This window comes from Antechinus flavipes, chromosome 4 (genome assembly GCF_016432865.1).
Source record: "Antechinus flavipes isolate AdamAnt ecotype Samford, QLD, Australia chromosome 4, AdamAnt_v2, whole genome shotgun sequence".
In the NCBI taxonomy this organism is placed as follows: domain Eukaryota; kingdom Metazoa; phylum Chordata; class Mammalia; order Dasyuromorphia; family Dasyuridae; genus Antechinus; species Antechinus flavipes.
This window is the reverse complement of record NC_067401.1, coordinates 66525737-66552807: the sequence shown is the minus strand read 5'-3', so window position 1 is coordinate 66552807 and position 27071 is coordinate 66525737. Positions and strand designations below refer to the sequence as shown.

At 34.6% G+C, this 27071-nt stretch overlaps 1 protein-coding gene across 3 annotated transcripts in view; it reads left to right on the top strand.

Moving 5' to 3' along the window:
- PALMD (palmdelphin) overlaps positions 1–27071 on the top strand; it is an 81950-nt gene that overhangs the window by 44839 nt on the left and 10040 nt on the right. The window contains exons 4-9 of one of the 3 annotated variants that reach the window (XR_007953136.1): positions 13540–13654; positions 13795–13828; positions 13951–14064; positions 15416–16495; positions 19534–21159; positions 21265–21690. Coding sequence is in view for 2 of the 3 variants with exons in the window: in XM_051993271.1 (XP_051849231.1) it covers positions 13540–13654; positions 13795–13828; positions 13951–14064; positions 15416–16495; positions 21265–21308 (1387 nt within the window). In the remaining variant the exon portion in view is untranslated. Of the gene's footprint in view, positions 1–13539; positions 13655–13794; positions 13829–13950; positions 14065–15415; positions 16496–19533; positions 21160–21264; positions 21691–27071 lie in introns of those variants that run through there. The other 2 variants (XM_051993271.1, XM_051993273.1) reach the window with 2 other exon arrangements.

Sequence of the window (27071 nt, the reverse complement as noted above, 5' to 3'; positions counted from 1 at the left end):
CTACATTCATTTACTGTGATACAAAGTTGCTTCATGATCCATTGCCCATTCAATTCAGTTCCAGGGGTCTACTTTGAAACTAGCTTAAAGTGATCCTTGCACTCATTCATCAATCAAATAGCAAAAAAAGTATCTGAATTGGTTTAACCAGTGACCTGGAAAACTCCAGAGTATTATAGTTATAACTGTCTGCTACTTCTGCCCATGGTTTCTGTGAGTGACCCAGCTGCATTTTTGTTCATTATGACCTTCCCCTGACAAACTGCCCTGCATCAAACTCTCCCCCTCTAGACACTTCCCTTCTTGATATCTATCCAAAGACCTCTGGCTCTAATTGGAGCTCAGACAGTGCCTGACATAAATGTCATGGGCATAAAACGCAAAAGGTTAGCTGCCAAGGAGAATGATGTAAATACACTGTATTCCTTTTTAGGAGGATAATCTACTTATGATTAAGTGTTCTCAAGTAAGAATTTTTTAAACTCTGCCAAAGTAACTTTCAGCTACTTTGTCTCTCAGCAAACTTCCATTTGCTCCAGGTTGAAAAGGGCTTTCCACAGACACCTGTATTAAACAAAGATTCATATAGAGCTACAAATTTAAATGTGAATGAATAGTACAAAGGAATAAAGCCTCATAATAAGCTGTGATAGTGAGTGATTGCAAACCACTCATATTTCATAAAATTCAAGGAATATCCTTCCTTCAAAATGAGATGGAAATATTTAATAGTCTGGAAAAGGAATTTAGCCCAAAGAGTGTACAAAAGCATTTTCTTCTCCCAAAACTATAAAGATAACAAGAGAGTTTTCATTTCAAAAAGGTGTCTAAGAGCAATGAGAAGAAAATCTAGGGAGGCTAAATAGTATTTGTTTATGTTTTTAAAAGTTGAGCTGATTACAATTTTCTATTATAGTACCTACTTCATAATCTTAGCCATTATTACAGGCCAGAATTATACCTGAAATGAAACTTGTTATAATTCATGAAAGCATTTTCCATAAAAAATGTCAAAGTTTCAACTATGGCCTTCTTGTTCCTCTTTACCTGATCAAATATCCCACTAAGCTTTGCTAGTATCTAGGGACAGAAAACATATTATTGGGAGCATGAAGTTACTCAATTTACTATGTGTGAAACAACCTCCCTTAATCTCAGTTTCCCCTAGCAATAAAATGAGGATGGCTAGATGGCTCCTGAGTTTTCTTCCAGCTCTATAGATATGATTCTATGTATAATATATTCGTTGTTCATCACCCATATTCTACTTATCAAATTGACTTATCAAATTTTCATCATTTCTTACTTCATTAGCATTTATGGTTATTTTTTGTACTGTGTCTAAGCAGAGCTAACAACAACAACAAAAAAGCTACCTAGAATTTTTCTAATCCTAGCAGTCTTTGAAAACGCTACTCCCCAAAGGCCCATTTCTTACTTTAAAAAAAATCCTGTATATTCTATTTATTTTGTTGTTGCTATTTGTTTTTAAAATTTGAAAATCTTTTAAATATTTAACAAAATGAGCTGAATGAATAAAACTCCCAGCTAACATTATAGTATGAAAAATATGGATGATGATAACCAAAATCAATTTATAAATACCTTTTTAAAGAAATTCTTATTAACTAATAGAAAAAGATTAAGGTACAGTGGTATACCAGCAAAAGATTTGAAGGCAATCAACTATCAAAGAGCACTTTAGAGAGCCTTAAAAATGGGATGGTAATCCATCTAAGATTCTCAAGGTTAAAAATAGGTTTATAGCAAAATAGTTTCCATAGATCCCCAAAATACATACCTCCTTCTCTCCTTCTTCCTCTCCTCCTCCTCTTTTTCTTCTCTCCTTCTCTCTTCTTTTCCTTCTCTCCACATCTCTCCCTCCCTCCCTTCTTTTCATTCTATTTCTCTCTTCCTTCCTACCTTATTCCTATTCCTCTTCCTCCTTTTCCTTTCTCTTCTTCTCCCTCCCTTCTTCTCTTCTTCCTCCTCCCCTTCCTGTTCCTTCTCTTCCTCTTCCTCTTCCTCCTCCTCCTCTTCCTCTTTTCCTCCTTTTCTCCTTCTTCTCTTCTCCTTCTCCTCCTTCTCTTCTCCTTCTCCTCCTCCTCTTCTCCTCCCTTTCTCCTCCTTCTCTTCTCCTCCTCTTCTTCTCCTCCTCCTTTTCTCCTTCCTCTCTTTTCCTTCTCCTTCTCCTCTTCCTCCTCCTCCTCCTCCTCTTCCTCCTCCTTCACTTCTTCTTCCTCCTTTTTCTTCTTTTCCTCTCCATGTCTGCCAGTAATACATCCAGAATTTTTTAACCCCATTGATGCTAATCTTAAAAGGATGAGGATATTCAATACAAGTGGAGCTTTGTATTAAGTAAGAAAATAGATTTTTTCATCTCTGGTCCATATAGAGAGAAAGGAAATTCTAGAAATAGGGGCTCTTTGAAACAAATATATATTTATCTGATTTTGTATTTCTAAAATCATTTTTATTTTTTTTCATTGTAATTATCTTTGTTATATCCAGCCTTTTAAAATTCAAATCTTGGGACTATTTGAAGAAAAGCCCAAAATATGCTTAAATGATATCAAATCAAGTGAGAGTTTACTAACTCCTTTGTATTTTGGTGGATAGCAAAACAGCCAAGGAAACTAAGCTTCCCAAAAGTTGTCATCTCAAAAATTGTTTATATTAGAAGTATTTTGACCATATGTCTCTGTGTTGTAGTCATTCATATGTCTCCCCAAGGTAAGGTAATCCTTGAAATTAACTTTACCCTCTCACAAAAGAAATTGTTTTTTCTGGATAGTTTCTTCATCCACCCAATAATAGCCCCTATTCCAATGTGAGTTGTTGGTTATATCATAAAAGTTTCCATCTGAACTCCTGGTCTAGATCAACTGGTTGATGGCCCCATCATTTGTCATTAAATAATTGAGCTCTGTTCTTGATAACAAAGCTAAACAATTAACAGAGTTGAACATGGAAGAGAGATCAGATAGTCTTTAGCATTAACCATTTTACAAGGTAGGGGTATACGTTAGGGGTTACAGGAAATCAAACCAGTCATTTCTCAATCAAGAGTCAATACTTTTGTTGACTTACTTACATTGATTCTTTTGCCATTTCACTGCATAATTATAATAAATGTATTCACTATAGAATTCTTTACTTTAAAACATTAAAAATGAACAAAATACTTCCCTAACCCTGGGTAATAGCGTCTCCAGTTAATTTACCTTATTTTTTTCTATAATATTTGAAGGTCACTTGAGAATTATATACCACCTAGGTAGAGGTAAAATTGAATGATTATTATAATCATTTAATATATATTAAGCGCTCAGCATGTACTAGCATTCCCAAGAACATAATTTGCAATCACATGTTCACCTTCTATCCAGTCAGAACACAAAGATGTCCACAACTAATCAATTTACTATGCCTTCTACTAGCTTCCAGAGTTAACCTCCCTTAATTTCTAAATTAAATTTGAAATTTATAAATGATAGAAATTAGTTCTGTGAAGATCAATTTGGTTTCAAGTATTTAATTTGAAATGAAATGCTTTGGTTTTTTTAACCATCTCTGTGTTAAAAGAATGAAGAGATTTTTAATCTCTTTAAGTCATCCTTTGAGTTTGAGTTTGAGTATCCTGTTGTTGTAGTTTGCAATCATCATAGAATGCTTTACCTTTAATATGGAAATTATTACCTATTTGGTTACCATAAATTAGGAAATAAACTCATGCAAAAACAATTTTTTCACACTCCATTATATATACATACATATATGTATGTGCACACACACACACACACACACACACACACACATATATATATGTATGTACACATAGAGAAAGAGAGAGAGATTTCCCAAGTAGCAAAGCAAGTCAACACTTATTTCTGATATCACTGTTGACTTTTTTTGTGCCTTTAATTGTCTTAAAGTTGCATTCTATTGTTCTCCCTACTCATCCATGTTATGCTTGATTGACAACAACTATCTAGGGCTAATTTCTAGACAATGTAGAATGGTGCGATTCAAGTATTGTCTTACCCATTCTCTATCATTCCACCACCAGCAATGAAGAAATAGAATGGCCTTCATGACTCTTTTTTTGAATTTTCTTATTTTCGGCCAAAGAATTCCTCACCAAGTAACCAACCTGCTTATGATAAGCTTTTCCATACTTAGGAAAGTTCATTTTTTTTTAAAAAATTGCTAGGAATATATTGAAACCTTTGTAGCACAGTAGAAAATTCCAGAGTTTATGTGCAATTAACATTGCCTTTGACAAAATAACATCAGTAATAATTACAACTTGTATTTGCTTAGCACTTTAAGATTTTCTAAGTATTTTACAAATGTCATTAATAGCCAACCTCTACATTACAATAAGATATCAGAAGAGACCTTTGTAGAGGCATTTAAAAAGTATGAATTCTAATCCCTGCACTATTTATCTCACAAGATTGTGGTAAGGATCATAGAAAATAATGTATATGAAGCATTTTACAAATTTGACCATTCCAGATAAATGACACCTATTATTATTGTTAGGCACTCATCACTACAGGATTGACTATCTCCTAAGGAATAATTTTGGGCACAGCAAAACATTCTTTGAAGATATGGAGAGGTTGCTGTCAGCATCAATTGAAGCATTTGCCATATTGTAGGAATTATATATCCTTTAATATAAGTATTGTAAGTAAAATACAAACTTTAGGTAATGAAAAATAATTTTATTGGATTAATCAAAATATTAATCAAAGTGCTACACTTTTTAAAAGATAATAAATAATATATTTCCCTAACACCATCAGCATCAGTCACATGGTTTATATATTATAAAAGAAATACAATTTTTACCCTTGGTCAACTCTAAATTATTACGAGCTAAAGCTCACAGAGAAGTCTAACAATAAAGCTCTCCTATATACAATATGGCCATATGTGACAGGTAATTAGTATAATATGGGTCCTCCACTAAATTAACATTCTAGTGCCTTATTATAATGTGGCTTCTCAAAGTTAAACTATCAGAGTACAAGTTTTGACAGGTCCCACAAATTTGGAAAGACCATAAGTACAAGTCAAATGAGTTATTGTCTATCTGTCCTCTCCGGACCAGTCTGACTAAATTAATGTTGCAGGGTATGACTAAGATTGAATATGCTTTTCCTCACAGTGACTTATGACATAGTTTACTAAGTCATGAAAGGGTTCTGATGTGCATCAGTGATGGACTTACTCATAATGACTAAAACATTGTTGTGATTGTGGTGGTTGTTTTTATCTTAATCACTAAAACTAAGAAAAATATTCCTAGAATGTCACTATTCTTACTAAGATGCCCTTATATTTAGTGTTCTGCCAGCTATTTTATTGACAGATTAAATATTTTTTTTAGAGTTGGGCAAAAGTGTTAGAAATATAAGCTCATCAAGGCAGCTAGGTGGTGCAGTGGATACAGCCCCAACTCTGAAGTCAGGAGGACCTGAGTTCAAATCTGATCTCAGACACTTAACACTTCCTAGCTGTGTGACCCAGGGTGAGTCACTTAACCCCAATTGCCTCAGCAAAAATAAATATATATAAGCTCATCTTCTCTAGGCTCACTGAAAGTATCCCTGATATAACTCCAGTAGCAGAAAACATGGCAGAGATGCTATGTATCTCTTGCTGTTCTCATGTGAATTTTATCTCCTTGTTCAAGTTTCTATACTTCAAAAGCTTTTTATTCCATATTTTGTTTCAATATTGAATATTTGAGATAGTGGCATTAATGAAAAATATGGTTTTTAAGTTTTTCTGATTCATTGCTATGTCCATGCAATTAGGGTCAACGAATAAATCAAATATTTGTTAAGTATCTACTAGGCAACTAGGTGACACAGTGGATAAAGCTCCCAACCTGGAATCAGGAAGACATCTTCCTAAGTTCAAATCTGGCCCTCAGAAACAACACAGCTGTATGACCCTGGGCAGTCACTTAACCCTGTTTGCCTCAGTTTAACTAATCTGTAAAGTGAACTGGAGAAGAAAATGGCAAAACCACTTCTTTGCTAAGAAAATCCCAAATAAGGCCACAAAGATGAATGGAAAAAATGACTTAATAACAAGAACAACAACAAGCACTGCTATGTGCCAAGCACTGTGATACGTCCTGGATGTACAAAAAGAGGCAAAAGACAATTCTCGTCCAACAAGCTTATAATCTAATGGACCAGTTAAAAAATGGTTTATTGGTTGAATTCTCCAGGATATTTTTAGTTCTGTACTCATAATATGAAAATATATTGTCTGTTTATGAAGGTAACAACCTTCATATCATGTAATTGGATTATAATTATAACTACTGGGTAAAGTAAAGTTGCTAGGAGGTGCTAAACTTTTACAGTGTTATATGTCTACATGTTTCCTAGCTTAATCTAAATTGATCATTGTGGTAGCTTCTGGTGACCATGATCTAGTCTTGAATTGCTACAATAAACCTCTCCATTTCCAACAATAAATTTGTATTACTCAGCCATTTGTTTACCTCTTCCTTGTCAACACAATGCTAACTGAATTTATGCAAACACTGCCCACAGAAGACCTTCTGTTAGTATTCTTGGAACTTAGTCATTTCGTAGGTTCCATTTAGAGCTAAGCTACATTTGGCTATATTTTGCAAATCTATTGATTGCATGCTTGATACCATTTTTTTATGAAGTTCAAACTGTAATCTAAATTAACTTGTTCCTTCCACTAAGATTGCACACGAATAATATCCATTGCATTGCTAGATCCCACATTCTAGTAGTTACTGTTAGGTATAAAGTTAGTAATATATTTCCTTTCCACATGACTCAGACACTTATATAGCTTGTGACCTTAAGCAAGTCACCTAACTTCTGCCAGGCTGTTTTCTCATCTGTAAAATGTAAATAATAATAGCATCTGTCTCACAGAATTATTGAGAGAATTATGTGAGATAACATTTTACAGACCTTAAAGTGCTAAATCAATGTTAGCTATTATAATTACTATTATTAATAATAATAATTTTGAGTAGTTCAATATTAACTATATAATGCCAATATCAACCAGTTGTGACTATAACTGTTGTTATTTAGAAACTTTTAAACTATAAAACCATAAGTAAGAACTTTAATGTTACAGACTTTAATAAATTAAGTTTACTTATTCTTCTTATTTTCCTCTGTTTATGTACTAGTCTTGTGCTTCCTCATGGATTTTTTCTTTCAATTATGACCTAAAACTGCTTGCCATCTAAGGGAGGGGGTGGAGGGAGGGAAGGGAAAAAAATCGGAACAGAAACGAGTGCAAGGGATAATGTTGTAAAAAAAATTACCCTGGCATGGATTCTGTCAATATAAAGTAATTATTAAATAAAAATTAAAAAAAACAATTATGACCTAAAATATATGCCAGATCTAATGTAATCCATTCCAATAAACATTTCTTAAGTACAAGGATGTTTCAAGAAATACAAGAGGCAGATTCAAGGCAAACAAAAATATATCTATTATATATGTGTATATATATATATATATATATATATATAGAGAGAGAGAGAGAGAGAGAGAGAGAGAGAGAGAGAGAGAGAGAGAGAGAGAGAGAGAGAGAGAGAGTTCCTGCCCTCGTGGAACTTACTATCTACTTATGACTTGCTTTTTTTCTAAGGAGCCCAACTTACCTAAGTTTGAAAAACATTATCACAAGAAAGTGAACAGCCAAATAATAAAATTTTCATCCACAGAAACTCTCAAAGTTCTGCTAAATTATGAGAGATTATAGTTTCTATCAGTGGAGGGTCTATCTACACCAATTATATAATAGATCCTTAAAGTATGAGATTATTTGAGCCTAGGGGTAGGTAAATTAACCTGAAAATTGGTTTTCATATAAATACATACATATATATGCATATGAATGGATGGATAGATAAAAAGATTTGAATAAGTTTGTCGTGCTAAGTTTCCCTGCCTGAGAATAAAATAAATTTAACAGGTCTCTACTAGCTTGGGGCTAGCCATGCATTCAGCAAATACAAATTGACTGTTATGTATTATCCATAAATAATATATGTGGTATTTGTATGTATGTGTGTGTGCCTACATACATTTGACTCCAATGATAATGCAATGTTATTGCCTTCTGAGACCTCATCTCAATAAATACAGTATTCAAAAATAAGAATGGGTTCCCCAGAGCAACATTCCTACTATATTCTAAAAACCGCCAATGTAATTAAAGATCAGGATTCATATGAGGATCTTCATATAGACTAAGTAAATAGCTGGTTCCACTATGCATTTTCCTAATTGGAACCACTGGTCACAAAGATGAATGAGCAATTCGTAGTATTAGCCCCCAAATGTGTCTCAGGAGCATCATCTTTATATGGCAAGGTCCACACATATACAAATCTGCCACCTGTCTTTACCATTCTACAGTCTTATTTAAGAGGAAAGAATGAAACCCACTGTTATTCTGATGAGCAAAGTGAATACTATGTTCTAAATTATTCTAAATTCTAAATTCTAAATTATACTGGGGTGGCAAAGTGGCACAGTGGGTAGAGCATTAGTCCTGAAGTCAGGGAGACCTGAGTTCAAGTCAGACCTTAGACACTTACTAGCTATGTGACCCTGGACCCTAACCCCAATTGCCTCCCCAACAAAAAGATTTTGAAAAGAAAGATAAAGACAGCCATATAGATTTACTCTTTTTAAATTCCTCATAGAGCTTATAAAGGATAAAATTATAAAATTTAGAGTTGGAAATGACCTTAGAGGTCCTCAAATACAACACCTTTATTTTAAAGATAAGATGAGGATGCTAAGACTTCAAAAGCTTAAACAACTCATTCAAAGTCACACAAGGAGCAAGTAGGAAAACCAGGATTCAAATCCATTTTCTAATTCCAATCCAGTGTTCTTCCCACTACACAACACTGCTTCATAGAAAAACCTCGGGGAACATTTAGTCCACTACATCACTGATGAAATCATAACTTCTGCAATATTTCTAACAAGTCGTTATCCAGTCTCTGCTTGAAGACCTCTCAATATGAAGGAACTCATTACTACCCAAAGCAGCCCATCCTAATAGTTCTGATTATTAGGAAATCTTTGCTTATATAAAGCAACATAATTGGGCCCATTAAAAATAAAATTCATCCTTACCAAAATACTTGACAACTGCTCAGTACTTTCAAAAGTTTGTTGTTGTTTTTTTTTTTTTTTAAAACAATTAGGCAACAGTTGGGGGAAGAACTGGCATATAGAACTCTTGGGTTCCTGGAAGTTTATTAAGACCCCTCCTGAATTCCAATCTGTTTTTCTGATAATAATAAATTTCACCTGACCATGATTCTTTCTTAATACTACCAAAATCTGAAAGAGACAAATGGATTCTCAGCAGCCAAAAAATTGCTTTTTGAAATAGCCAGTGCTTAAAATACCTGAAGTTTATGTTCAATCCTTTTTGTAAGAGAACAAATTGCTGTTGGGATTGAATTCAGGGAATTATCCCTTGGTGATGAAGGGGGTTATTACCAAAACTTTGGAAGAACTGAAAGATATTTTCTAGAGCTTGCTAAGTAAAAGTAAGTATCCCTCCCCCACTACTTCCTCAGTCAGTGAAAGAAGCAGGCAGAAGAAAGATTCCAATAATGGATAGCATTTACAATTCCTCTTTCATGTACTCTGCTTATCTAAATTGGCACTCAGGTACCTGCCCACCAACTACCAGTAACTCTAAGAGGCATTAGCATCCATCAGGTCCTCTGTCACAGTCAGGGAGGCTCCAAAAAGGGTATTTGTCTTGTTTCAAAGCCTGTTTCTTTCATACTGAATCAGCATTTCCACGAGTCCAATGCCTTTTCTGAAAGGCAATACCTACCAGAGAAGGAAATGACAGTACTTATGGAAATGCTGAACCATCAGGGTAAGCGAGATACAGCAGTAGGTGAGAAGGATTTTCAAAAGAATCTCCAAAGAGTTTTCAGAATAGGATGGGGGTGGGAAGAGAAAGTATCCTCTTTTCTCCCACCTTCACTTGATAGTTCATTTTTTGCTACTGAAAGCCCTCTGTCAACAAAAGATACCAAGAAGGTATCAATTGAAGCCCTACATCTTTGTTGCTTTAAATCAAGGATGGCAAATCATTTTTATATACTGAGAGACAAGTGGGTCAGGAGGAAGGATATGCATATAAAATTAAGAAAAATAACTTAATTTAGAGTGTTTCTTGAAATTAAGATCAAGGAACAAAACTATGTAACGTACAAATTATACATTATAAATTATTTTAATAAATATAACCAACAATGTATATGTATATTTATAGTTCTAAATTATGATCAGTTAAGAATAAGTGATAGGTAGTAAAACAGTAGAAGAAAATGAAGCGGAAGATAGAGAAAGAAGCAAAAATACTCTTGAGGAAATACATTGAGAAAGACAAAGTTGCAGGGACTAACACATATTGAGAGAAATACAGAGAGAGAACAAAGCATCCACAGATACAGAATATAGCATGACTTTCTTGAAGCAATACCCCCATCTTGTGTTTTAAAGATATGTTGCTTTTTGTTGCTATGGACAAAAATTGAGATATTAACTATCTGCATTTGTCCCACTGGCTAAATGAAATTAAATCCAGAATCTGATCTGATAATCCCCAAAACCAAAGATTCTCCACCCCTGTTTTAAATGAATTCTTTTTAAAGGGGCCAACAGACTTTTTTATAAAGTAAAATCCCTCTCTGTGTCATGTGGCAATTTATTCAATATTCAACACTAGCATCCAGCAATATTCATTGCACTGTGACCCATTAAGAGAGCCTTGGGTTTAAATCCTGTCTCAGAAACTTACTATAAGTAAAAGTCATTTAATATTCCTAAGCCTCAGCCTCCTCATCTTTAAAATGGGAATTAATAATTCTATCTCAAAAAGTTGTTCTGAGTATCAAAATAATATTTTGAAAATGCTTTGCAAAGTTTAAAGTACTCTATAAATGTAAGCTGTCATTAAATCTCCAAAACTCTGGGATACAGTTACCTAGTTAGAAAATAACTAAAATCCCAAAGTATTGCCCAAAATGCTGTCCAATTCAGCATTTTCAAATATAGATTTCTCAGTTCAAATACCATTCTGATCTAGCCAGCTTTTTTAGTTCCTTAAAATAGCAGAATCCTGGCCATTTATTCACCAGTGATACTTCTACTGTCTTAGAGGCAATGTGGCATAATAGATAGAGTTCTATCCATTGAAGTTACAAAGAACTGGATTAAAATTTCAGTCTAATATCACATAACTGATCGAGTCATCCAACACAGTCTGTGCTTCAGACAATTCTCTAGGATTTACCTATTAAATAAGGGAGTATTCTTTCTGTCTCATTTCTATAGTAGCATTCAGATTTCCCACATTGAAAGTTTCCCACACTATGAAGTCACAGATCCTTCATATATGTATGTAGTTTCCATATTCCTGTTATCCATATTGATAGTATTTTCTGTGGGGTTACATCCATGTATAAAGTGTTAGCAAATATCCATTTCTACATATTATAAGTTTAAATAGAAAATAAATATTTCATTATTTCAATAAGCATTTTGATAAAATATCATGAATTAATGAATGATCTGTTGGCAGTCTGTGATTTTAAATAATCCATGTCAAAAAATTCCAAATTAACAATAATTGTCATTTAGATAGTATTTTAAGTTTGACAAAGTGTCTAAAACATTATATCATTTGATCTTTACAATCATCATACAGAATAAGTAGTAAAAATATAATTATCCCCATTTTGTCGATGAAGAAACTAAGTGACTTGGCAAAGCCTTAAAGCTAGAAAATTTTTAAGGTGGAATTTGTACTCGGACCTTTCTGCCTTTCACATCCAATGATCTTTCAGTTATACCATAAAATCTCTATATAAATAAAGAGTTGGCTATGGCCAAATGATTATAGATAGTTTCTGAATATTTCAAAAAGTGATATATGTCTTTGGCCTAACATATAACTTTCATCTGGGGATCTGAGAGACCCTTAGAAATGTTAATTATCATGGCTCTTTGAGAAGTTGTAGCATATTTATCATCAGTACTAGATTTTTGTACAGACTTATTTATGGACATGTTACAAACCCTGTTAGAATGAAAGTAGGGACCACTTCTTTTGTTTTGATTTTTTTGTCTTTGTGTCTGGAGTGCTTTGAACAGTACCTGGAACATAAGCGGTACTTAATAAATTTTTGTTGATTGATTAAATATTGCTGTTTTATTTCTAAGGAAACTGAAGTTACAGAGAGATCAAGTAGCAGGCTTGAGATAAAATAACTAATAAGAGAGCCAAGCCTAGATCTAATTTTTAGTATTATGTTCTTTCTAGAAGATAACACTAGCCTATAGTATTTCACCATCATCACTGAACAATGAGTATGCTATGATTCCAGCTACATGGCACAGTGGATGGAGCACTGACTTATGGAGTCAGGAGGACCTGAATTCAAATCTGACTTTAGATACTTACTAGTTGTGCCATTTTGGGCAAATCACTTAATTCTGGTCATCTGTATCCTCATCTGTAAAATGAACTGAAGGAAATAGCAAAAAACTCCAGTCTCTTCGCAAGAAAATCTCAAATGGGATCACAAAGAATCAGGCACAACTGAAAATGACTGAAAGGAGGCAAGGGAAATCCTAAGGAAATAATAACAATCTTCAGGAACTTACATGAGGTTAAAAGTATATAAATTAAATGTGGGAGTTGAGGAAAATACAATGAACCCACTCAAATGTAATCTGGAAATCATACTGCTAGGGTAAGAGGACATGGAATCAGAATCTTAAAAAATAGTCTTTGAACTTGATGTGCCTCAGACAACTCACTAGGTTTTACCTACAGGTAAATAAATGGGTTATTCTCTACAGTAGCAATTTCTATTAATAGCATAACTTTAATTTTAGTATAGATAGAGAAATGGTTGCTTAGCCATCCTCTGAGAGAAGAAAACAGATCCAGATGTGCACACACATATACCATATGCTGAATCATACCTCTAACATCTTATATTTATGGTATTGATTTTTTGAACCCAAGTATAAGAATTTTCATTTCTCTTTACTAAATTTCATGATATTAGCTTTAGTCCCACATATTAAGATCATCTTGCATCCTGACTATATTATATGTGTGTTAATGATCTATGCCAACTTGCTAATTTAGGACAATATTGGTAAAAATGATAAAAAGCACCAGACCAAAGATATAGTCATACCCAAAATCTTCCAACATGTTAGACATTATTAGAGCTTTTCTTTTCTTGGAAGAGTCTTTGAGAACTGTAGATTATCTTCCCAACACAAAAAGACATGCAGAAAAGGAGGTATTTAGTGAACTAATGGTTCCCAATTCCAAATGAATTACTCAGTCCTTTCTTTTAAGTAATAATATTCTAAGTGGATATTTGGCAACCAATATTCTATAGTATCAGCCCTTACCAACTCTGTAAACTTTTGTTCTCAGACTTGAGAAAGAGATTGAAGAGCTTGAAAAAGCAGAATTGAAAATCTCAGCTCATGAAGAGGCAATTTTAAAGAAACTAAAATCAGTTGAGAGAACAGCAGAAGACATTATAAAGGTAAGTAGGCAATGAGGAATTTAAAAATTATTCCTTCACAGAAGTATTCCCTTTAAAAAATATCCAATACTACTGAAATTTAGTTTATATTTTGAAATAATTTTCAAAAACTGCAATAATTACATATTTTCTCTTTATAGTCTGTGAAGGTGGAAAAGACAGAAAAACCAGAAGGTATGTATAGTTTGAGGTAGTATGGCTCTTAGAAAATGAAGATATTTTTAATAAGCTTGCTTGCAATTTTTTCATTGCCTGAAAACATTTAAACTTATATTGCCTTTTTCTCAATTTCACAGAGACCATTGAAGACATTTATGCCAATATTCCTGATCTTCCAAAATCCTATATACCATCTAGATTAAGGAGGGAAAGAGATGAAGGAATAGAAGAGGATGAGCAAAATAGAAAAGGTATCCCATCAGTTTATCATATTGGCATCATATCGTATTATATTTAGAATTTGCATTTTGAAATTTTCAAAATTTCAATTTTATGAATATAACTAGGGGTAAAGGAGGTATTTCTAGAACCTACCTTATGAACATAAATAGGGAAAAGGGAGGTTGTATAATCTAAGGAATTTTTTCTCATGGTCCACCTTGAGCCTAATAAACCATTATTTTTTGGTGGCAAATAAACCATTATATTTTGGAGGCAAGTGAACCTCCAAAAACATGAAGGAGTTTACAGTATTCAGCTAGGCCAGGAACAGGTATCTAGTATTTCTTAACCCTGAGAATGTCTGTCGTATAAGCTCTAACAATAATAAGGCATCTAGCATAGGTCACCAATTTGATGTATGTCAAAGTTTTTAAAAATCTGTCTAAATGTAGGGAAAACTTGCTTGATACGGGTACCAAACTCAGGATCTTAGGGAGATTTCAGGAAACAGAGTCTAGATTCTAGTGAAGGGCAATAGGCAGAGCAGGCAGTTTATTAGTTGTCTCAAACATGTAAAGACCAGAATATCAAAATCTCTAGAAGAGGGAAGGGTAAAACTTGAAAGTCAGGGCAGATAGTCAGGGAGAAAACCTTGGGAGGCTAGAAGAAAAGAATTTCAGACAGAGAGTAAAAGCATTATTTCTTCATGTCAATCAATTAATTGACAAGCATTTATTAAGCATTTACTATATACCAAAAAATATACTGAGCATCAGGAATGCAGTGACAAAAATGAAGTGGTTCTTGCCCTCAAAAAACTTACATTCTGTAAGAATTTTCCTTTGTATATTTCTCAGTAGTATAGTTGTAAATTCTTGTTTAAAAAGAGAACTATGTACTATTTTTCAGGAAATAATAAACTTTTATTCAACACTTTGTATGTGTTACAAACACTGTACTAAAAGCTAGGTTTACAAAGAAATGTAAAAGACAATCTCCGCTTTCAAGTAGCCCACAATCTAATGGAGTAAACAACATAAAATAAACCAAGAACAAGGGGGTGAGGAAAAGGCAAAAGTCTGTGTTCACTCCTGCAAGTTAACTTTTTTCTGGTGGGAAACAATCCAGAGAGGAGAGATGGTAATTAATCTGTAGAAAGGCAACAACACATCAAAGGCAGAGTTCTTTTATTCTTCTTTTAATTACATTATTTTATTTTTATCCTCTATCTTAGATTCTAAGCTTTTTGTTTTTCTCTGACCTAGAATATGAGTTTGCATATAACAAAAATCCAATAAGTATTTATTGAATGAATGTTAAATCAAAAATGAACTCTCTCTCTCTTTCTCTCTCTCGCTCTCTCTGTCTGTTTTTCAATAGCTTTGTACACCATGGAAATTAAAGTTGAAAAAGACATGAAGACTGGAGAGAGCACAGTATTATCTTCAATACCTCTCCCATCTGATGACTTTAAAGGTACAGGTGTAAAAGTTTATGATGATGGCCGAAAATCCATCTATGCAGTCAGCTCCAATCACCATGTTGCACATAATGGCACTGATGATCTAGCACCCATTGAGGTGGAGGAACTTTTAAGACAAGCCTCAGAGAGAAACTCTAAATCTCCAACCGAATACCACGAGCCTGTATACGCCAACCAGTTTTGTAGACCTTTAACCCCACAGAAAGAAGGTGTAACCACTGGACCAAATGTTCCAGAAAGGATGCACGTTCAAGCTAATGGACTAGGCAGTAGTTTAAATGGTTCTTCACACAGCTTGGGAAATGGCTTACAGAAAGAGAATCATCTCAGCACCACGAGACCAATACCTCGCCCCAGATCAATGGGTCAGCAAACAGAGGATAGCCTTCGTACCCATCCAAAGATGATGCCATCTTGGGAAGAAACAAATGTGATGCAGGAAGAATGTGTACCCTCATCCAAGGCAAGAGAGAGCCCCCAAGAGTCATCCATTAGGAAGTCAGTATACCCGTGTTCTTCACCAACTCTCCAGGAAAATGAGGAAGACATCAAATACAATGTTGTTCAATCCATGCCTTGTAATGTAGATGACTCAAAACCTGTTACCATGATTTTCATGGGGTATCAGCAAGCAAAGGAGGATGATGAAGAAGAAAAAAAGCTCCTAACAGGGTATGATGGAATCATCCATGCCGAGCTCGTGGTGATTGATGATGATGAAGAGGAGGAAGGAGAAGCTGAAAAACCATCCTATCATCCAGTCGGCCACTACAGTAAGGTTTACCAACCTGCTAAGCCAACACCACTCCCCAGAAAGAGATCAGAAATCAATCCACATGAAAATTCAAGCCATCAGTCACCTCAAAAAAAGCCCATAGCCCTGAATGAACAAAAGGAAAGCTTAAATCATCCTATCCACCATCCTAATCTTGATGGTTACAGAGCTGGAGATGGGACAGAGGATCCTTCCCTTACAGGTAATAAAAAAGACAAAGCATGTCAATGCTGTTCAGTCATGTGATGAATAGCTTCCTTAAGCTGCTCCTTCTGATTAATAAGTCTTCTTGCTTAGCACTTCTTGGATCATCAGAAAAACTAATATGGAATGATTATTTTCAAAATTGTTCATATGAATTGTCATTATGCATCTATTTTATTAACTCACATTTCTTCTTAATCATAAGGTTAAATTTGGCATATCCAATGTTAAAGTGGGTAATTTTACAAGGACAGCCCTAAAAAAGGCTTTGTTAAGAAGGAATACAGGATGGACAAAGATTGTAGTCATACTTGTATATTGTATTATTTTATTGTAGTTATTTTAAGTTCCTCTTCAGACATGTTATGCTATTTTATATGAAGAGAATTTTTATATTAGGTAACTGACAATATTTTTTTTCCTGCACATATCAAACACTTCAAAATTATTTGTCTATCATCTAACATATGCCTTAACTTTTCAAGAAAAGCCTTTATTTTCCTGGTATTTTTCCTTCACTGAGTTTTTTATATTTTAATAATTTGATTATCTATTTCCTTATTTTTTTAAATAGGAGTAACATGAGTTTTCCTAGTGCTTGTATATCTTTTAATTCTGCATTCCCTTTTCCAGTTCAGCAAATTTATTTTTCAACAGATTTATTACACAAATACATGCATTTCTCATACTATCAATTTTTATAACAGAACATGAATAGAAAATCATCTTTGACATTTTTTCTATAAAAATGATAACTCATCTTTTTTTAGATTTATTGCATCTCAGTCACCAGGACACAGGCAGATTATTGATTTCCAGTTCACATTTGTAAAGAACAAAAAAAGGCATATCATAATAAATTAGAATGACTGTATTAACTGATGAGGAAGCCATGGTGTGGAATATTAAATGCAGGGGTTGGAGTCAAGAAGACTGAAGTTCAAATACCTCCTGTGTCATTTATTAGGTGGGTGGCTCTAGTGAAGTCACTTATCTATGCCTAAGGCATCTCAAGGAGAATTGTGAACTCAATTATAAACAGTTTGTAATGTGTTGGTAGGAATTCCCATACTGAGAATTTCCCATAACCTTCTTCAGCTTTGACTATTTAAACATAAGAATCAGAGGCACTAAGAATTATAAAAAATGAAAGAATTTCTAAAGCTTATATTTTAAAGTGAATTTTATTGAAAACCAATGGTTTTGAAGTTCCAATTAATTCAAAACATTTTAAAAGTATGATTGTACTTGCATTCTCAAAAAAAGTGTCTTCCTGGGCGATTTAGTGTCCTTAAGGCTGCACTCCTCCTGACAAACAGTTGAGTTCCATCCCATTCATTTAGCTAATTAAGTTAAATGTGCCAATTCCAAACTTAGGTTTAGTTATTTGCAGAAACTTTTGGCTTCTCAGAGAGAGTGCCCTCAAATTCCCTTCTTAGATCAGAACTGAAAAGATGGGACTTCACAAAAGCAAGCCTGAGCCACCACCAGCTTTCCTTTCTTTTCCAACAATGAGCTTTGTTTAATCTTTAAACCTTTCAGCTTAATTTCAGCTAAGAAAACAATTTGGGAGAGTTTGAAAAGAATAATGGACCATTTATGATCAACAAAGACTGCATTACATATTTTAAAACCTTTCCCTTTTTGAACTTGGAAATTAACCAGCTCTCTTCAACATCCTCATTTCTTCTGCTCTAACAGTGTCAACACATTTGCAAAGTGGATAAAGGCAGGAAGTGACTAACTTTTTCAGACAACACTAATCATGGCCACTGAGCTAAAATAATCAAAACAGGAAAAACCTATTCCAGACAAAGTAACAATTCAAAGGGTTCTATTATCATTGAAAGTTACTTGTAAGATAAAATACTCTGAATTCACTACCTCTCCCATTAAATTGTTTCAGGCTACTGTTCTCTTATTTAGACCATGAATTACAGATCTAAGATAAAACTTTAGTCAGGAAAATGGTCTAACATACATATCTGAGTCTGCAGGCTCGGCCTTACACAGGTGGAACAAGTAACTACTTATGATAATTGGATTTCAAAGGCATCAGAAGCTCCATCATTCCTCCCTTCTCCCAGCATTAAAAAAAAAAAAAAAAAAAAAGTTTTACTCCAATCTCTTGTGATTTCCACCACTGCATTCAGCTGCATTCTTTTGACTGGATTCCTTAAGAGTTCAGTTAAAATGGAAATTATCTTGTGAGAAGTGATATTGAAGACCTTATCAATAATTTGCATGTAAAAGTGAATGGATGAAACATTATTTCCTGATAACTAGTTTTCAGAGGAGGAAGGACTGAGTATGAGAACCTTATTTGACCTTGGGGAGAAGGATGTTTTTGGAAGCGCGCTTTCTTAGTCTAGGGAAATTGGATACACTGAAGCCAAAATATGCCAACTTCATAGATCTGAGAAGTAGCATCAAGAACACCAATTAAGATTTTAGACTGTGATTTTAATCTGAACCTCAAGACACCTCAGTGCTAAATATAGATGTTATTGGATTATTAAATGCTCCTGCTGGTGCTTTATTTAAAAAAAAATCACAGAATTTCAATATGGGAAGGAACCACAAAGGTCTTTTAGTCAAACCCATACACAAACAACAATTTCTCCCTTTCATTCCTCCACCCCACAAAAATACCACTTAGTTCTTCCCTTCTACTCCCTTTCCTGACTTCTCTGACATTGTCTCTCATCTCTTTTTCTCTCTGACTCTCTGTCTCTCTGACTCTCTCTGTCTTGTCTCTGTCTCTCTCTCTCTCTACCCCCCAACTTCCATTTCCTTTTTTCCTCCTTGTCTCCTCTACCTAATCCCTAAACCATGTGAAACCTGTAGACTCCGTTAATAGCAATTACAGCAACCACAAAAAGGGGAAAGTCGTATTGAAAATTGCCTCTGGGAGGCTAAGTACTTAAACATGAATCATCCAGACCAATGTCTTTATCTAGTCATATTTTGAATCCAAAAAAAGTGAAAAGGACGCCTAGACATAGTTGTCACTCATAGAGATCTTTCTGTCCCCAGTGTTCTCTAACCCCAAGGAGCTACTCTTCCTCTGCTGTGCCATGATCCTGTAAAAGAAAAAGAAAAAAAAAATCATAAGTATTTAATCTTCATCATATCTTTATTTATTTAAGAACTAGACAGTTGTATTCAAGAGCCCTTTAAAATATGATAACCCATGAAATAGGATACTTGTGATTTTAGCCCTCAGGTTTAATGTGCCATTTTTAAAACTTGAATAAACATCTCTCTACACTGTCCACAGCATGGACAAAAACATTTTCCCTCCTCTCCAGGAAAGCACAAATTATAGTGTGAGATGAAAAGAATAGAGAAAATTACAGGGGGGGGAAAAAACACAAAATACAATTTTCCTTCCAATCTTTACCTCCTGCTTTGGCATTGTTTGCTCATTCTGTAGTTTAAGCCCTGGCCAAGAGTGAAGGGGGAGCTAGTCTTCCAATAATCTTCAAGTAGACTAAATTTAAAGATTCCTATAGGAAAAAAAGTCAGATTCTCTTCTCATATTTTAAAAACTATTTTCTGCAGAGCAGGATGAGACAACTAGACTTTGTCCCAGGATGGAAAATGTAGAAGACATTTATAGCATCTTTTTAAGAAAGTATTCTTCCCCTGCCTAATTCAAGCCCTATCAATTAGGTATGTTTCTTCCCCTTAATAGATAAACGTTTGTAAAGTAGAAACCTTGGAATTTTCCCAACATGCCCACAATGGGTATGATATAGAGCCCAACTTCTTAATCTGTGGTTTGCATTCCCATATGGGTTCTCATAACTGAATGTAGGCGTCATGTATTTATGATTTAATATTAGTATACCTATTTTATATACCTATATACTCAGAGTAACACAAACAAAAATTCTCTGGCGAAAAGGGTTTGCAAGAGGAAAAAGTTTAAAAAGTCCTTAAAGAAGAGTTCCCCCCTGCATCTCTAGTGCTAATTGCCTTGAGTGAAAATAATGCTAGTTGCAATTTTGATATTCTGTGGTACTTTTAACTCTTTTTATTCAAAGACAGATGTGAGCCTTAGGAGTCAACTAGCCCAAATGCTTCATTTTACAGTTGAGGAAACTGAGGGCCAGAGAGGTTGACTTATTTGTCTAAGGTAATAAGTAACAGACTATCTTCTCTATGAGCCTAAAGACTCCTGAGTTCTGTCTCTGATGCCTAACATAGTGCTTGACATATAATAGATCCATAATTAACATTGGCCAAATTAAATGAGCTCTTTAGCAATCCCCTTGCAACTGGGAGCTTCTATGGTTCTCTGAAATAAATTTTGATCTATCAATATTGGGATCACACAGTAAGCCTGGTGTTTATATAGATTCAAAAGGGGGGAAAGCCTTTTAAACCCAGATTTCAAACAACAATTGCTTAGATATGTTCTGTAGGATAGAAATATGCACAACTACTAACCTGTATGTACTTAACTACATTTAATATTATCTTTACTGCACTAATTGGATATTTGCTATACAAATCCAGCACTCATTTTTCTAATCATTGTAATAATAGGCTCCTTCTATTTCTAAACATGCTTCTGTTTTAAGTTAACCACCGCTTATTTCTACTATCTTTTCGTGCATAAATCAATGCTTACGGTGTTGGACCAAACCATTGGAGGTATGTTGCTTGCTTCCCATTTTTTCTTATCCAAAAGATATTTGGAGTTAAAATCAGGCTGTCTGGCATGAGTTAACATATTTTTATTCTGTCTCTCATTCACAGCACTAAGGATGAGAATGGCAAAACTGGGGAAAAAGGTGATCTGACAGATGCTTACTTACATAAGTAAGCATCTCTGAAAGAAGAAACTGAAGAAAGCCCTCACATTCTCTTCTGGATGGTTTTGCTTTTTTTCTTCCCTTGAATTCCATACCCAAAATGGCATGATGTGTGTATAAAAACATACACATGTTATGTACATAGATTAAATATAACACATGCATATAATGCCATGCATTCATGGTCAACATTATTTGTAAAAAAGAAAAAAAGAAAATATGGATATCTGGAACAAACAAATGTTCACCTGTTGCAGTTAAATGATATGCTTCAAATGGGAAAATTCCAGCATATTTTTATTGAATTGATACCAAAGCATTTCTAATAAGAGCTTGTAAAAGTTAAAAATAAAGTTATTTAAAATAGAAATTCAGTTGAGTAACTCTATGTTACTAATTCGTACTGTCATTTTTTAGTTGGAGGATATATCATCCTCCTGTGGTTTCATTTTTGTCAAGATCTCCTTGTGTGGAAAGTCTCTTCCCCTACACACTTCATCTACTCATCTATGACTTTTAGAGATTGCCTAGGGACATTGAGAGTTTAAGTAACTTGCTCAGGGTCACACAACTAGTAGATAACAGAAATAGAATTTGAACCCAGTTCTCTCTAACTCCATAATCAGACCCCCTCCAACACAAAACTCTCATTTTGCTCATGTGAAAATTGGAGTCCTGTGTTCTTTTTACAAGAAATCTACACACTTAGTCTTTCGAATATGGAAATCACTTGAATTAGTAAAATCATAAGGAAACTGAGGCTGCTTTCAGAAAACTAATTGGCCCAGTTTGTTAGAAATCTGTACCCTAAAGGCACAGACAAGATCTGTCCTAGAGATGGGACATGTCTTTACCAAACATAATCTGACATTTTCTTCTAACTTGAGTCATCATCCTTTCATGCACACTCTCGAGAAAATATCCAAGTAAAAATTGTCCAAGCAAAACTGGACTGTTTGATTCTGCCTCAAGAAATGGGTCTTAAATTCCTAGATCCCCCAAATAATGAAGGATACAAAAAACAGCTAATGATTGTTTTAATTAGGTGTTAAACAAATTCAAATGAGCAAGCCTCAAACAGCCAAAGTTATGAAAAACCAAAACAAACATAGGGATGACTTGTTTGCCAATGTCAAGAATTTCAAATTCCATTGTAACAGAATTGCACAAATAAATAAATTGCATTTTTCTTTACCTGGGACAACTTTACAGAGGTCAGTTTGCATATGTACATTAATTTAGTCTTTTTAAACTTCTTCAAGATTTTTATGTAAAAGACATAGTTTCTAGGTTACCTGGAAGGTTCTAAGTCAGGCTTAATAATTGGAGCAGCAATGCATTCACGGTGCTTCTGATTATTGTATATGTATAGTATATATTTACAGATACATGTATAAGTACATATATGATAAATATATATTTATACAAGCATTTCTATGCCTATGTATATATGTGTATATGTATCAATCATCAGGCATGATAAGAGAAAGATACAGAGATACAGAGACAGAGACACAGAGTCACAACTGATTATTGATAGATATAGAATTGTGTCTATATTATGTGGGATGATACTGGGGACAAAATGAATGCCATATGCCGATATGAAAGGCCTGAATATTGGCAGATATAAATGTAGATATAGAATTGGGTTATAGCTGTATTTATTTATTTTTATTTTCCCCTTCTATCATTAGGTAAATAAAGAAGCAAAATGCCATAAATAATGGCATTCTGGATTCAAGTCCCATCTCTTACCCATATTACCTTTTTGACTCAAAGGAAATGTTGTTTAATGATAGGGCTTTAGACTTGGAGTCACAAAGCTATAAGTTCAAATTTTATCTTAGACACTAACTGTGTGACCTTGGACAAATCATTTTATTTATGTCAGCTTCCTTTTCTATAAAATGAAGGACTTAGACTCTATGGTCCTGTCCAGCCCTAATCCAGTGATCAGTGTCCCTAGCAGCTCCCTAAAACTGAATTTCAAATGTCAATCTGTAATGGTAGAAGGCGTTTCCTTCAAAAACAAATAAACCAAAAAAATTTAAACTGGGTAAAATGCAGATTACATTTCTCCTAAATTGTTATTGTATGTAAGGTTCTTTAAGTGAAGGGTAATATAAATAGAGCTAGCACAAGTCCAAGATACTGGACTTAAATTTGTGCAATGAATTTGGGAGCTTTGTATTCATCCATTCTTAGACTAGTTTCTGTATAACAGTAAATTTGCCCCTTTCCCCTTCCCCCCTACTCCTTAGGTCTCTGCCCCTCCCTTTCTTTCATCTAAAGCATCCTGTTATAATCTGAGTAAGACAAATAAAATGTGCTACTGATTTAAGAAGACCAGTAGTCCTCCTTGGGGAACCCAGTTACTCTAAAATGTCATAGCACCACCTGCCAGTGGCCCACCCCTTTAAGGCAAATCCTAGGCTGATGGTGGACAGCAGCTGCTTCTATGTTATAGCCAAGAGGTCTCCTCTGGTCTATTCCCTGTGGCCCAAGTGTTTTCTCCTTATTAAAACTCAAATTCACATCCAAGGCACGGAGGAGTCATGACATTTTAGTCATCACCAGTGTCTGTCTTAAAGGGAAAGTCATTTCACAAAGGGGGTTGTGACAATAAGCAGTGACTTGGAAGAGTATATGAGATGTGAATTTATCTAAAGCTACAACTTTTGGCATTCATATTGTCCCTAGTCTCATCCATATCCCTCCATCATTCCTAAAATGCACTCCCTCCTTCTTTCTGCCTAGGGAAAATCTGTCTCTTCAAGTCTTGGTAGAGGTGCCATCTGTCCATCAAACATACAGAAAGAACACCCAAATTAAAGATCAGAGGATCTGAGTTTGAACCTGGATCACTCACCTACTAGCTGTGTGATCCTGGCAAATTATTTGGCTCCTCTGGGCCTCTATTCCTCATCTGTAAAATGAGAGGATTGGACTAGTTGATATAAATCATCTCCTCTCATCTACATCTATGATCCCATGGTTCCCAAAATTCCCTTCTCAAATTTTTAGGTACAATGTTTCCTATGTCCCATCACATCCCACCCTTCAATTATATTTGTATACCTTTGCATCATATCCCCAAGGTAGGAACTATTATATTTCATCTATGTATCTGCAGTGCATTGAAACTTCCTCCTTTTCTCCTCCTCCTCCTTCATCTTTTTCTTCTCCTCCTCTTTTTTCTTCTCCTTTTCCTCTTCTTCTTCCTTCTTTGTTCTTCTTCTTTTTCTTCTTCTTTCTGCTTCTACACCTTATTATGTCTCTCACCTACTAAGTTCCTGTACTGGACACTATACTAGTTGCTTCTGAACAAACAAGTACAAAAAAACAAAATGATCCTTACCTAGCACATGCTTGCTTTCTAATGGGGGAAGAGCAGTACATTTAAACATCTCTATAGCATAAATATAAAAATACACACATGTGCCCACATGCATGTGTGTGTATGTGTATACTTTGGAAGGGAGTACACTAGCTGTTGGAAAGAATCAAGAAAGGCTTCATGTAGAAAATGGTGTCTAAGACACAACTTGGAAGAAGAGAGACTGTATGTATTGTGAGGAGCTGAAAGAAAGCCAATTTAGTGAGATTACAGAGTGTAGGAGGAAGAATAATATCCAAGAAGGCTGAAAAGGTAGGTTGGGGGTAGATTACATAGGACAATAAAAGTTCATAGAGAAATTTGTTTTATGCAAAAGCAGAGGTTTTTGTCTCTTTTGTGTCATCAGTCTCTTTGGCAGTCTGGTGAAACCTATGGAAGCACAGAATAATGTTTAAAATGTATAGAATAAAATACATAAGGTCACAAAGGAAATTGAAATTATAATGAAAAATAGCTATAGAAATTTTTAAACCAAATTCCCAGAGCACAGTTTGAGAATCCCTGTAATCTAGAAGCAATAAGAGGAGCCATTGGTTGAGTAAAGTCAGATTTGCACTTAAAAAAGATTTCTTTAGCCACAACAAGTAGAAGAGACTAGAATAGGGACAAACTTGAAAGACACTCATTCTGAATCTGTTGTAATAATTTAGACAGGATATGATAAGAGCCTGGACAAAGGTGATAGGAGGTAGTACAAACTAAGCTACATAAAGGGGAAAGGAATTAGATGTGAGAGATATTATGAAGGTAAAAATCTCAAAATCTGTCAACTGACTCGACAAATGGGGTGAGGGAGAGTGCAGAGTGTTTAGAACCATGTCTGTGACAGGGAATGAGTAGTTGAGGTAATCCAGTACAATCACTATCCTATTCAGTTTGGGGTCATCTGCAAATTTGAATTGCAAAAGAAAAAAAGTTTGGAGATTCTCTTATCTTACAAAATTAAGATTTCAAAAGTTCTCAACATGTTGGAGTGATGGAGACAAACTAAGAATTTACTAAATTGCTTCAATAAAGCTTTTATTTCATTGATGTAGATATCCCATTTTATTTATCTCTGCAAATCCTCATTAGTGTCATTGCAGCGTTCTCAGTCCTACTATGCACCTCTCCAATGTTCTTTGGGTGACTCACAATTTTTGTTCTTTAGAGACCGTGGAATTCCTTGAATCATCATACAGCACCGCCAGAAGAATATCACTGTTAAAATATGTGTCTTTGGTTCTAGTAGAAACTTGAGGTCATCAAAAGCACTGCACAATTTTTGAAAAGCAGTCCAGCTTTCTTGGTTCAGTTCTAGGACCAGGTTTTTTGTGCATAGTATCTGTCCATGATTTAAACTAATGAACCAGCTTTATGTCTATCCCCATAAATATCACAGATTGAAATGAATGAAAGGCATTCTTCAACTATTTGGTTTTCTGTATGTCGACAGGCCAAACTGTTCTGAATGATTATGGACATAATTTAGGAGGTTCTTTAATGTTTCAGAGCTTAATACAAAGAGTTCAATATGTTCTACAAACAATTACATGTGGAGGACCTCACCATCTTACAGAACTCTCTTCCATTTGAACTTTGTTAGGCATTCTCTATTACCATGACAAACATCTTCATCAAACAAAATCAAACTGATGAAATTAGGATTTAACAAGCATGAATGTGAAGTCCTTCCCGTGAGTTTTAATATGAACAATCAAGCATTGGGTGGAGTGAATTTAGTTTTTAAAAAATTGGATTTTGATTAAGTACAAGCTCAGAATAAGCCCAAAGTATGGCACAAATGCTTTAAAAAAAAAACTTAATAGAGTCACAGACTCCAGAACAAGACAGAAAATAGTCCTATTATATACAACCCTGATCAGACTTTATTGAACGATATGTTCATTCCTGGCCACTATATTTTAAGAGAGGCAGTGATGAATCAGAGTGAATTCATAGGAAGACAACAAAGACAGGGAATACCTTGCTGATGATGTCATGTAGGGATCAGTTGAAGAAATCTAGAAGTCTGAAACGTGGAAAAGAAATTACTTTAAGTTACCCCAAAGGGTAAAAATAGGGTTAGGAGTTTTGACCAATATAAGGAAGAAAATTCTAAGCAGAGCTGACCAGCAATTGAATGGAGCTACCTTCAAAATAGTAATAGCATTCTTAGTATTATTCCCATTTTACAGATAAAGAAACTGAGATGGCTTAAGTTACAGAGGACCGGATAACTGCTTGAGGCAGAATTCATCTTCCTGAATCCAAGCCAACTATTCTATTATGTCACTTAGCTTTCTCTAAAGTATTGGGGATCCTGTGGCTGGAAGTATACAAGTAAGACTTGGAAGAGATTTTGCATTATG